The 14,064-nt window shown below is 40.8% G+C and overlaps 1 protein-coding gene across 1 annotated transcript; it reads left to right on the forward strand.

Moving 5' to 3' along the window:
- Window positions 1-4,226: 4,226 nt before the first annotated feature.
- On the forward strand, window positions 4,227-6,245 carry htr1b (5-hydroxytryptamine (serotonin) receptor 1B). Its single transcript, XM_017694354.2, has one exon. The coding sequence runs from the start codon at window positions 4,418-4,420 to the stop codon at window positions 5,540-5,542; it is 1,125 nt and encodes a 374-aa protein (XP_017549843.1). The 5' UTR covers window positions 4,227-4,417; the 3' UTR covers window positions 5,543-6,245.
- Window positions 6,246-14,064: the final 7,819 nt, after the last annotated feature.

Here is a 14,064-nt window from a genome sequence, read left to right on the forward strand (position 1 = left end):
AAATGGTCACGGAGCTTAGACCTCCTCCTCAACATCCAATTTGTACATTTCAAATATCCTAATGAGTATTACTGTAGGGTCGCATTACATCTGCAGTCAGAACGATTCCCTGTCTAGCTGCCTCGTTCACTACTTCAGAGCAAAACTGCACTCACTGAGCGGAAAAATCCTTTAACATTCATTGTGCCGGCAGGAACGGGAGAGCAGATTGTTCGGAATTTAGCAGTTATTAGGGCCTGTCCACCATGCTGACACAACTGCCTCAATTAAGACAAACTGAACAAACTTAATTGTATATTATGCAGAGGACATATTCCTCATGCTTCAGTGCCCATTAATGTCTACAGAATTAATTCATTGGCATAGGGTGTTTTACTGAGTAAACTAACTCACAGAGCCAGTGGGGATTTATGGGCCAGTGTAGCTGGACCACTGGGACGTACTTCAGCTCTAGTTGGACAAAGGCGGCCTCACCTTCAGCTTACTTTCGAAGTCATATTAAGTGACTCGTTTAGACAGTGCAGACTAACGGCAGACAACTTCAATATTAACATGGCTTACATTACATCCTATACAGTGAGGCTGCGTCTAGACTATTTTAAATCAATACAGGAGCTTCTCTGCAGGAAATCTGAAATTTGACAGCTGAGATCATGCGCCGCAATACTTGCATTGTTTTCAGTTGGTCTAATCTATCTGATGTGCTTCACATAGGCAAAAAAACGAGCCAGCCGAATATGAGGCAGGACAGATTAATATATATTAATACAAAGTCATTTTCTTAAGCTCACAAAACAACTTATCTTTATTATCTTTCCTGCCAAACAAACCAATAGCAATGAATCAATGAACTTTCAATGTGCATTCACCTGAACCTTAAATTAGACATTTTATTTTGGAGTTATTTGCTTTGTGACCCTCCCACTGCCTTATATAGAGCCACTATTCTTTTCTCTGTTGACAAACCTCATTGCTTTATGCATGGAATTTCTTTGGACCCTGTAGGTGTTCTCATGATTGCAGGTTGTGTGATGATTTCAATCTTTTGAGTATGCCATTACAGCCACAGTAGTTTGGCAAACAAATTACACTGGGGAAGATTTATAGCCTATAGCATTATGGTGAGGGGGGGCATAAGTGACTATGATGTACAGTATTGTGAATGGAAGGAGGCTGAATCAGACTGTTTAGTTTGTTTGCTGACCTGCATGGAGCTCTCGGGAGAGAACTACTCACTCAGCCCAGATGGCGAGCTTCATTTGCATTCAGTGCCACTTTTGGAGTCTGTGGCACGAGACACCAAACACATCGTCCAAGCAGACACACCTTTAACCACAAACTAAACCACAAGCCCATAGATGACAAAAGGGGGAGTGCCATGACTATGTGGGGTTTTTGCCATGGTAGAGGTCCAGCGTTCCTTTTAAAGAGATATGGATTCTCTGCGTCGGTACACCAGAGTAATTGAACATCATGTTTAATATGCATTGAGTCCACATGCACATTGGAGATAACTGTCAACATGTGCATATGGAATTCAAAGTGGACTGTACTGAGAGTAATTAGAGTACTTTGAGGAGGCAGCACACGTAAAGAGCAGATTCCTTTCATTAAGATGTCAAATGGAGGCCTTTAGAAAATGAAATATTCCATATACCCCTAAAAATCACAGACTTATTACATCCTAAAGCCTATTAAACAATAACTATATGGAAAGCAATGCAAACTGTCATTTTTAAATGCTCTATGTCATATAAAAAACACATTTTCACCACTTTTTTTAAACTTATGAACTTGGTAAACACTGTTAAAGTTTCAAAACTCATTGTTCACTCCTCATTCCATATATGGAAACTACACTGCAAAAACAGCACTGAATTCAGTGTTTTTATGTCACAAAAACAAATGTACAAATATCCGCCTATTCCGCCTACAGAAGTTTAGCCTCGCCCATTCACGTTGAAGTTATGAGCAGCGTTTCAGCCTGGATTTTTTGAACGAAGCATAATACAGGGCATCCAATCAGAACAGAGCTCATTTACATATGTAAATCTTAATGACACTGTAACAAAAACAGCCTGTTTAACAGCCTGGATAAAGAGAGGTTGTAATATAGTAATAAAAAAATGTCTTATGATTGTTTTTGGTACAAAGAACTCCACACGTTATAAATGGGTGAAAAAAAAATAAATAGAAGAAAAATGTAAGCTCTGTGTGCTTTAAGTTATAGAAGTGTTAAGTAGATATCTGTTCCATTTAAAGGAGTAAAAAATGGTATTTTTCTGTTAACTGTTATAAACAGTAATAGGCATCTTTTTCCTTCACCTGACTTCACAACCAACAGCAAAGAGCTCCGTTTCATAAAGCTATCTATAAAGCTTTAACAAGCTTGTCAAATGGATGAGGAATGTTCCATGTGAACTCGATTGTATGCTTGTACATTTTATCAAAAAACATTGTGGGCTCAAGTGCATTATAAGAAATCCTCTGCTATAACACCATTTGTCTGCAACTATTCGATCTAACATAGTTTAGTCTAGACTATCATACAGGCAAGCCTAAACTGTGGGTCACATATATAGCCTCCTTCACAGATTCTATATTGCATAACATCGCATAACCAGACATTTACAGTCAATAGTTTTATAGGATCTTTAGGTTCTATCTTATGGCTTCAGCTCTGACAGAGAATGGGTTTGCTCTTTCAAAATGAGCATCTGGCATGCAAGCCAATGAACTTTCAAATGGTAGAACAAATAGTAGTAAATTGGTATCACTCGCCTCAACATCTGCTGATGTGGTCGCTATCCCAAGGCAAATTTGTTGAATTACAGTTTTGTTCTACAGCTAGACACTAAACAATTTCCAACAAAAGCCTCTGACAACATACTCAAATGCCACATTGTTCATCAAGGCATTTGAAAGAACAGAAATGAAAGGGAAAAAAAAAAAAAAAGATGAAAAGGAAAGTGGAAAAAGGTGCAGTAAGGCAGAAATGTATTGGCTGAAATGGTCTGAAAACTGGGAAGAAAATATGTTTCTGGGAAAAGGACATAAATTCAGGCAGACCCATCAGCTTGGGGCGAGGGGGTGTATGGCTTTCAACATGGGACAAAGACAAAATTAGTAACTTCCTGGATCATATACTGAATTGTACCAGTACTAACATACAAGTATTTGTGGTTACATCAGTGTTAAGGTGTATTTGCAATGACTGAAGATTCACTGTGTAATTTATCAAAAAAACACCAAAAAGAATTCTTTTAATTGGAGTGAAAGTGAGTTTGGACTGTCTTGTTTTTGGAAAATACAAAGAAAAAAATAGTGATTAAACCTTTTTTCCTCAGTTCTTCTTCCAGTGTTAGAGTTGCTATTGTTATGAACCTCATTGTGGCTTTATTATTATAAAATCCTACACTGTTAGAAATAAAGGTTCTGTGCAGGAACAACAGTGGTTTTTAAGGTCCTATTGTGCACCTTAAATAAGTTTTTCACAAGTGAAAAGCACGTATGTGCACCTTTTCAGAACACATTGTTTTAAAACAGTAAAATAAAAGGCCTAGAGACAAGACGGGCTGTGTGGAATCAATACAACTCATTTCAATTATATATTGAAATATTGATATGGATTAGGGTGCAATAATGTTCACTGGCTAAGGGTACTAAGATGTACCCTTGAGGCTACCACTCTAGTGACAAGAGAGGCACTGGAGTGAGTTTCGTACCGTTTTTCTGAAAGTGTATTTACAAAAAACTGTAATCATAAGCCAATTTTCAGCAAACCCCAAAAATCGTATCTATTCCAGGACTGTCTGAAATCTGTTGTAAGGAGGCAGCAGACTCGAGTCGTAGGAATGGAGGGACACTAAGACCCAGCAGGCTGCCTCCTCTCTCACCGATATGATAATCAAAGCAGGCGGTTTTCCAGCCGAGCCTTCTATAAAACAGCAGGTAAAGCAGCAGTGAAACCAATAAAACTTGCTGTTACTCCAGTGGCTGGAGTACAAGCGACACTTAGAAAGTGGATCAGAGAGAACGCTGGGAATGGGTCTGGACTACTGTTTTCACACAACTTTTCATTTCTTCCGTCACCCTACTTTACAGACCTCAGCGTTTACGAACTCCAAGACCTTCTCTAAACCACCCCCACCCCCACCCCACCCCACCCCCTCCTCACCCCACCCCCTCCTCTTTTCTCCTTCACCGGCGCGTCAGGCGAGAGCAGGATGGAAGTGAACAATGTCAGCGCCTCTGAAACACGCAGAGCTATTTTGGAGAAGAGCCGCCTGGGACGTTTCTGACTTTTTTGGGAGCTAGGGCGAATCATGAAGCGAAGAAAACACTTTGGCACCCCAGAGGAAACCACAGCGTGCTGAAATGAGGACAAAAAAACCGCGGTGACCCCTTGACGCGTGCCATGGAGCGCATCGGTCACTTCAAACCAACTCAAGCAAGTCATGTCCAGGCAGCGATGAACGCCTCAACGAACGGCACCAACGTCACGCACTCGAGCAAAGCGGACGAAAAGGAGCTGAGCCTCGTGTTCCAGGTCACTTTAGCCTCCGTGCTCGCCCTCATCACGCTCGCCACGGCACTGTCCAACGCGTTCGTCATCGCCACCATCTCGCGCTCGAGGAAGCTCCACACGCCGGCTAACTTCTTGATCGCCTCGCTCGCGGTCACCGACCTGCTCGTATCCGTGCTAGTGATGCCCATCAGCGCGCTCTACACGGTGAGCCACACGTGGTCGCTGGGACAGGTGGCGTGCGACGTGTGGCTGTCGTCGGACATCACCTGTTGCACCGCGTCCATCCTGCACCTGTGCGTCATCGCGCTGGACCGCTACTGGGCCATCACAGACGCGGTGGGCTACGCCAAGCGGCGCACGGTCACGCGCGCGGCCGGCATGGTAGCCACGGCATGGGTCATCGCCGTGTCCATCTCGGTGCCCCCGTTCTTTTGGCGCCAGGTGAAGGCAGGCGAGGTGACCAGCTGCGCCGTGAACTCGGACCACGTCTTCTACACCATCTACTCCACGTTCGGCGCCTTCTACCTGCCCACGCTGCTGCTCGTCGCGCTCTACGGCAGGATCTACGTGGAGGCGCGGAGGCGCATCCTCAAGCAGTCGCCCAAGAAGACGGGCAAAAGGCTGACGGCGGCGCGCCTCGCGCCCAGCTCCCCGGGCTCCGCGTCCTCCACGGCTCCTCTGCAGTGCGCCTCGGACCCCGACTGCCACGTGCAGATCACCGTGACCGACTCCCTGCTGGAGAAGAAGCGGATCTCCGCCGCGCGCGAGAGAAAAGCGACCAAAACTCTGGGCATCATTTTAGGGGCCTACATCGTCTGCTGGCTGCCCTTTTTCATTTACACGCTCTTGGGGCCCCTGTGCCCGTCCTGCCCCTTGCACCCAGAGCTCTTTGACTTTTTCACATGGCTCGGCTACCTCAACTCACTCATCAACCCCATCATATACACGATGGCAAACGACGACTTTAAAAAGGCTTTCCAAAAACTCGTGAGCTTTAGGTGTTGCACGTCCTGAAAGCAGGAGGAAACACAGGATTAAAGCAGCGTCTAAATGGTGCAAGACAAAAAAGTGCTGCGTGATCCGCAACTCGGGTGATGTTGAGTGTCCTCGTAACGTAGCCTACAAAACGTGGTTGCGATATCGTGTCAGTGTTGCATTGTCGTTCTTTTGCATTCATAAAAACGTCAGTAAAATTGCTGTTATGTTACTGCTGAGCAAACTGGAGAATGCCGACAAGAAATAAATCACTCAGTGCTGAATTATTGGTCCTACAGATGAGGAACACAGCCTACGTCTTTCTTTCTTTCGGCCTTGCCTGCACACATCTGGCTTTAAACCATTCCGAACACCTGGATTTAATATGCCAGTGGTACGTATTGCAAACAAAAGCAGCCGTGAAAATTTCACAATCCACATCAAGGTCAAATGCGCTGTTTGCCAGGTGCTGTTTGCTCAGTAGCTGTTATGAAGAGTTAAATGGAGGTGAGCCTTACTGTACAAACAAGCAGGTTTATCTTTATGCCCGATATGGACAAAGAAGAAGAAGAAATGACATAATAAACCGTCTTGCAGGTTCTCTAGTGCCATTAGTTTCACTATCAATCCATCAATAATGGTATGTGTTGACAATACCTGTATGGAGATTCAGGCAGACTCACATTATGCACTATATATATATATATATATATATATATATATATATATGTGTGTGTGTGTGTGTGTGTGTGTGTGTGTGTGTGTGTGTGTGTGTGTGTGTGTGTGTGTGGCCCTGCGATGGACTGGCGACTTGTCGAGGGTGTATCCTGCCTTCCGTCCGATGACCAGAATGAGAAGCGGCTTAGAAGATGTGTGTGTGTGTGTGTGTGTGTGTGTGTGTGTGTGTGTGTGTGTGTGTGTGTGTGTGTGTGTGTGTGTGTGTGTATGTGTGTGTGTGTACATACATTGTATATTTTATATGCTAAAAATAAGCAACTGGCCATGACATGGATGTAAAGATTAAAATATTACAACATTGTGATGAAACGAATCAGGGTTTTTTGCTCACTCTGTTTATTCATTGCATCAAATTGCCACGTCTCTTGCTTGGCTAGCAGTTTGTTTAGTATTGATTTTGTGAAACAGCAGTTCTAAAGTTCCGCCTCTGCAAACATGAATGAGTTGAAAATCTTGGAGAAAGTTCTTATTTACCCAATACCATGAGTCATGAGGTATTGTGTATTGTGTGTAGGCGACAGAGCTCCTGATTCAGAATAACGACGCTAAAAACAGTCAGAAATGAAAGATTAACAGCGTCCTGGAGACGCAGTTCAGGACCATGGACAACAACCGCCGCAGTCCTGCAGGAGAACTGCTGCGTGGAGATGCTGCTCCCTCGCGTTGTCTTGGGTAAATGTGTTTTGATAAAAAGATGGAAAATAGTAGTTAAAGAGAGCGTCTAAAGAAAGAGACGGTTGATTTGTCCTGATTGCCAGCTCTGCAATGGTCCGAACACGCTGTGCTCTGTTTAAGCACCGCCTTCCATTTACGGCTGTGTCTGACAGTGGCGATACATGGACTGGTAAGTTCGTGTTGTTACATACTTTAGGTCCTTCATTAGGGCTTCAGGGCTTTCGCCGTGTTGCCTTCTCAAAACAGCGTCAAAGACATGGCACATTCAACAGCATGATTACTACGTTTCTAAATAAGGGAAGAGCTTTACAGGCGACCCCTTGCAACCCCTTGATATGTTTTTAAGCAAGAAAGCATGAAACTGAGGATAAAGTACAAAATATGTGCGTTTTGGTGAACCACATAGTAATCACAATACTTTACCTACATCTTTAGACAAATAAATCCACTTTATACACGTTTGTTACAATGTTTATTATGTGCTTGCAAATTCTTCATGACTGCCCCATTCTTTGTGGTCCCCCAATTGAGTGAACGTGTATTACATGATTTCCTTTGTTCATCGTAGTCTCACAGTTTGGTGTCAGCTACATGCACCACACAGCACTGACAAATAATTCCCTGAATTTACACTAAATGCTTTTAGAAGTCACTGCACAATTTGGTTAAGTCCTTGATGTTATAAGGTCCATAAGGTCCTCCAGCCAATTATCCAGGGTCAGCAATTTGACCCTGTCATTTTTCAGTTTGTTTTTTCTGTGTGCTTAGCAGTTTTACAAACTGCCCAAACTTGAGGCTAATAAATGACCCACAGGGGTTAACTGGTCACTATTATGCATGATTTTGGCAAAATCTCTTTGCCACGTCAAAACTAAATAGGTGCTCCCATGCAAATTGAACAACTGCCAGTTTTGGCGCAGCCACAATAACTTATCAATCAATACTTAATAAGTTCAAGTTACAAATTATATAAGATACAATGACATCTAATGCTTCATTAGATCTCACCCTTGGAGATCATGGAATGTATGGTAACTGTGCAGGTAACTTACTTGTCATTAAAGTATTTGTCCCCTATAATATGGCCAAGTTTAATGGCTAATGGTACGTCTCCATGCTATATTACATAACACTTTATTAAAGCTTATTGTTTTATCCTATGTGTCCTTTGCATAATTTACATTCATAATACTGAAGCAGGCGGTTAAGCAATCATTTGTGACGAGATATGCTCTCAACCTTGCAACCGTCGAAACACCATATGCAATATTTAACATTACAAACACATGGAAAACATGTGGAAAAGCACATTAAAATATTTACCTTCAGACCAAAGCTTTGCCTGTATTGCATGCCAAGAAAGTGCATTTTCTAAAGCAATGGCACTGACATTCAGTGTTGTGCAGCTAGTTTTTGATGTCTACTCCTCTGCACCCCAGCTGCATCTTCACAATTCAAATTGCCTTTCTATCAGATTCAGATTATCCAGGTTATAAGGAACAGACTGTGCATCACCTCAGAGTTTCTCATGCATTTGATGATCTTGTTTACTCCCTCCTGCATCCCAGTACACAATACATCTGCTTATTCCACAACAGCCTGATCTGAAAAGTTATTCTATTGCAGACTAACTGAGCTTAAAACTTCAGCTTTGCAACGTGCCCTTGGTCTACTCACGGCAAAAAACGTGAAAATTATTTAGAAAAAGAAATAATAATAATAATAATAATAATACATTGATTAAATTAACAATGTGCACAATGAGTCCCTAACTGGCATGGAATATGGACAGAATTACATAATTTTCGAATATGTCAAATATGGGTGTTTTTTCTACATATGCAAACAGTCTCAAACTCTCTCTTGCCAGAAACACAATCCACAATAAATCCCCAACCAATAACTGGCTTAGGCTATGTTTATTTTACTCTGTAAGATGGTTAGCTTATCATGTGTGAATTATAAACTTGCTTGTGTAAATTTAAGATATTCATGCTGGCTGAATGAGTCATTCAGAGTAGTTTGATGTGAAACGTTCCATTCTAGAGAAACCTATTAGTCAGAATTGCTCACAGTGGTGGTGACAGGAACTAGACGTCCGAAGCATACCTCTAAACGCTACACCACAGTAACCTATTACATGAAATGGTTATGACAATGTTCTGATGCCTCAGACATTGTTGTGAAATAAGATTTTGGCCTAAAACATTAAACAAAAAATACATTCTTGGCAAGGAGGTCCATGCAAGGTATTATAAGACAATATAGTCCCCAAAGAAAACTATCAACATTACATAAAAAAATCATATGCAGGTGCACTGATCATTTTGAACACCAAATACAATGGCTATATTTGTGTTGTAGATGTCACAGTCCCAGGTTCCTATCACCACCACTGTAAAGAAATATTTCCACAATGAACTGTCACATCCACTCTGAATAACAACGGAATTATGTATTCATATTGAATTATGTTATTGACAATGCTGTTTTATTTACTTATCTTCGTCTGTAAATTTGTCATTTTATTATATCCTGCAAAATATGTGAATAAAATCTTCAATAAGGGTCATGATAGGTCTATTGTTGCTTTATTTAATCATGACTGTAAGCAGGCATGCATGATAAAAGCTTTTGTCACTTTCTGGCCTTCAAAAGAAAGATCTTAGCATGGCCCATAATCTTTACAACTCATGCTTGGATGACCGAAACAGTCATGAATAGAATTATTGTAAATATGTTATGATGTAAAAATGCATCATTCTTAAGATGCACTGCTTGTTTTAATAGAATCTTTAATCTCCTGGTTATTTCTGTTTCTTGCTCTTACAGACAACTTCACTGGAGACTGACCAAAAGCCTCAGACCATAATGTCTCCCAGCCAAGTAGACTGATATACCAGTAAATGTGACACTGAAGAGATGTGAAGCGGAGCCCCCCCCGCCTCTAGTGGCTTCCCTCCCACGTTCAATATTTTCAGGTTCACTCAAGCACAGCGGGCTCCATTGCTCCTCTGTTTTCCCCTCATGTCCTGTGTGTATGTTCAGTGCCCTGTCTACTGCTCTGTGAACAGAGCACTGTCTACTGCTGTGCCATACAGCAGGGAATAACCAGTGTAAGATTCACAGCACATGCTCATGCCCTGTACTCAAAGTCTATCAAGTTCAAGTTCTTTCTCTAAATTAACTGAATCACTATTTACTTTCAAATACATCGTTTGCTGATTAATAAATGGAATTTGCATTAGATACAAGCATTTTCCTGTGACATTTTACACCGGCACAAACAGTCTACTGTTTTGCTCATCCATAAAAAGAGCCTGAAAACATCATTTTATGACGAGACCAAATTAAAACATGTCTCAGTGCGTTTCTAATCATTACTTCTATACTCATTAAGTTATGTAGATTTTAACATTTGCCACTTCTGAGTGTGAAAATTGTAATTCTTGCATCTGTTTTTCCTCAGCGATTACACTGGAAAAACACAAACACACTAAATCTTGATTCACATCTGTCAAAGTCTCCTTGATGGAGGGTGTCATCTTCACACAAGCCATCCACACATTTTACAAGTGAGAAATATTACATGCAAGAATCTTCAGCAAGAGGTCACACATGCATCCCAGTGGTTTCCAAGTACTTTAGATGACTTTTCCGTTTTCAGCGCTCACAGTAGGATAGCCCTACTTTGATGATCATCTGAACATTTTGGATGGCATGGGTTTACACAGTGACAGTGAAGGAAAGTATTTCAAATTTGCAGAACATGCTGCACTTTACAATAAAAAAGCAACACTTGTAAGGAAAAACTCCTACACACTTCAAAAAGATGGTTCTTCAAAGGTTCTTTAGTAAAGGCAATGGCGATGTGTAGAATCATTAGTCCTGCATAAGACCATTTTGTGTTGAAATGGTTTTTGCATGGTGAAATGGTTCTTTACATTGATAGTGAATGTGTTGTATATGGTTCTATATAGAACCTTTTTGAAAATGGGTTCCTCTACTGTGATTATGCCAAGTTTGTTACAATAGAAGAACCCTTTTTGGTGCTATATGGAACTATTTTATATAGAACCATGTACTACACATTCTCTATCAAGTGGAAGAACTACGGTATTTCACCATACACAGAACCACGTAAGCATGAAATGGTTTTATATAGAAGTCATGGTCAGAGCACTTGCAGAACCAAGTACGTAGGGTGTCTGGGTTTTATGGTTATTTAGCTTGTGCTGTTTTTTTTTTTTGTTCACAAACAAAGATCTTAAACTGTACATTTAAGGTTAAATTAAGGAACATTTATCTCTACCTTGGAGAATAAAATTTGCACATGTTGTTGCACATGACAGTTAAGCCAAAATGATGCCAACTCTTGTCTTTCTGCATCATTGCAAACATTTATGTATTTACAATTTACAGTCCCAATTCCACACTATGTAAACTGTAAATAAATGTAAATAAAAACAGAAGCAATGATTTGCAAATCTTATAGACCCATTTTATTCACAATAGAACATAGAACACATATCAGATGTATCAGATGTTGAAAGTGAGACGTTTTACTATTTGAAATATTTAATAATATTTTAATATTTTACTATTTCTTTTACTATATGAAAAACATTCACTCATTCAGAACTTGTTGGCAGCAAAAAGGTTGGGACAGGGCCATCTCTACCACTGTGTAACATCCCCTCTTCTTTTAACAACAGTCTTTAAACATCTGGGAATTGAGGAGACCAATTGCTGGAGTTTTGGGAGGGGAATGTAGTCCCTTTCTTGTCTGATGTAGGATTCTAGCTGCTCAACAGTCCTGGCTCTTCTTTGCTGGACTTTTCGTTTTATGATGTGTTGTTGCTGTGATGGATGCAGTATGTGGTTTAGCATCGTCTTGTTGAAATATGTAAGGCCTTCCCTGAAGAGATGTTGTCTGGATAGGATCATATATTCTTTTATAACATTTATATACTGTTCAGCACTGATGGTGCCTTTCTAGATGTGTACGCTGCCCATGCCATAGGCACTAATGCACCCCTATACCATTAGAGATGCAGGCTGTGTGCTGATAACAGCGGGATGGTCCTTTCCTCCTGAGTCTGCAGGACACAGCACCCGTGGTTTCCAAAAAGAATTTCCCATTTTGATTAATCTTACCAGAGAACAGTTTTCCATTTTGCCTCAGTCCATTTTGTCCATTCTGGGCAGAGAACCATAACCATAGGCCTTGTCCCTTGTGTACAGGGATTTCTCTAGATTCTCTAAATCTTTTGATGATGATATGCACTGTAGATGGTGGGATATTCAAAGTCTTCACAATTTTATGTTGAACATTTTTCTGAAATTGTTCCACAATTTTTATACAGTTTTTGCATTGGTGAACCTCTGCCCATCTTTGCTTCTGAGTGTTTATTAGTACCACTTACTTTTCGAGGGTACATTAGAATGTATATATATATATATATATATATATATATATATATATATATATGAACATTTTACAAGTCTTTAATTGCATGTGCAAGGCTGCCATGGATCTCCATAACTTAGAGGAGGGCCTTATAGTTACTACTAATAGTATACAATCAAACCCAGTGCAGACTTATTCTGATACTTCTAAATAAGGGAAACAGTATCTTAGTTCCAGCACAATTGATTGATATTTCATTCAAATCAATGTACTGTGCTCAATTCAATTATCAGCCTTATCCTTAGAGATATAACTGTTTACATTTACTCAATGACATGTACTTTTAATAATTTAACCTGATACTTTTTCACTCCTACTTAAAATGCTTTTTTTGCCTGTTACATCTACTTGAGGCATTATTTCCTCAAAGTAATGACTATAAATATGGTTTTAGGTTGCTCTACTCACCTCTGCTTCAAAGTGACAATAGTGAATCATACCACATGAAATGGAAAATCACATTTTTCACCTCTGGGCTTCCTGAGAGGAGAAACTAGCAGGCTGCATTTTCATCTTTAATGTCATGCAAAACCCTCTCAGCACTGTAGGTGGGGCACTGTTAGCTCCACAGATTTGCTCCACTTGTCCGGCACCTTCCACTGCTCTGATGATCTCTGGCGGTACCCCTGGTGCTAATCACCTGTTATCAGGGCACCAGACCGCTACCTTGTTTCATTCTCCTCCCAGTCCCGCTGCTCCGTTTCCCAGCCAGCACAGCGGTTCCAGGCTCAGTGCTGCATGATAAGCTGTCACACACAAGGCCACCTCTCAGGGACATGCAGACCCACAACTGCCAAGTCTTCCACTTCCACTCACTCAGATATCACCCACAGCACATGAATCAGAAAGACATCCAAAAAGCTTTATGTGTTTGCTCATTAGAGGTAGAACATGCATTTTTCACTCAGTGGTTTTAGTAGCACAGAGACTGTGTCCAAATCGTAGTTCAGGCAGTAGTCAGAGGCTGGAAGACATTTCATTATGTCCAAATTGTTTGCATAAAACGTTGCCTGCTGAGACACCTCCATCTGTCCAATTTTTGAAGGCAGTACAGATTTATAGTTCATTGGCTTACATTTCCCATAATCCAGCTCTGGAAAAAAGTGATTTCATTTTAGATTTTATTTCTGAGAATAGACTTTTACTGTTGTTTTCATCTGTTCAATTTGGTGTAGGGGACATCAGACCTGCTAAAGTACCAATCAGAGTTAGCAATATGTCCACTATTGACATTCCTCCCTCACTTAGTAAGTTACTAAGTTATTGCTCTCCTGCTGCTATGGGTCCCAGCCAAAACTCAGAGCAAGTAGGTCATTTAAGCTTTTCTAAAGTTGTTAACAGTCCTCGTTAGGTTAAGTTTATTACACTATTGGCGTGTAGTTAGATGCGGCTTCCTACTTGCATTGGCCAACTGTTGCAGGATCCTACTATAGGTGACTGGAAAGTGATACGTTTACTTTGTTTTACGTGTTACGCTGACATTGTGTTAACAGTGGCTTTATCAGAAAAGAACATTTTGTTTAGCATTTAGTGTGTCCACTCTTTGCCTTCATTACAGCTCCCATTCTTTGCAGGAGACTTCAGTTTTTCAAAGAAATCTTTTCTACTCCTCCAAAGTTCAGTCTTCTCAGATGTCACGTTCTGGTATTCCCATTTTTGTCTTTTTCCTTTTCTCAGT

The sequence above is a fragment of the Pygocentrus nattereri genome, chromosome 10, assembly GCF_015220715.1.
Source record: "Pygocentrus nattereri isolate fPygNat1 chromosome 10, fPygNat1.pri, whole genome shotgun sequence".
NCBI classification, from domain to species: Eukaryota; Metazoa; Chordata; class Actinopteri; order Characiformes; family Serrasalmidae; genus Pygocentrus; species Pygocentrus nattereri.

Excerpts from the sequence above, each read along its gene's own strand:
- htr1b (XM_017694354.2), top strand. The coding sequence starts at position 4,418 with ATGGAGCGCATCGGTCACTTCAAACCAACTCAAGCAAGTCATGTCCAG.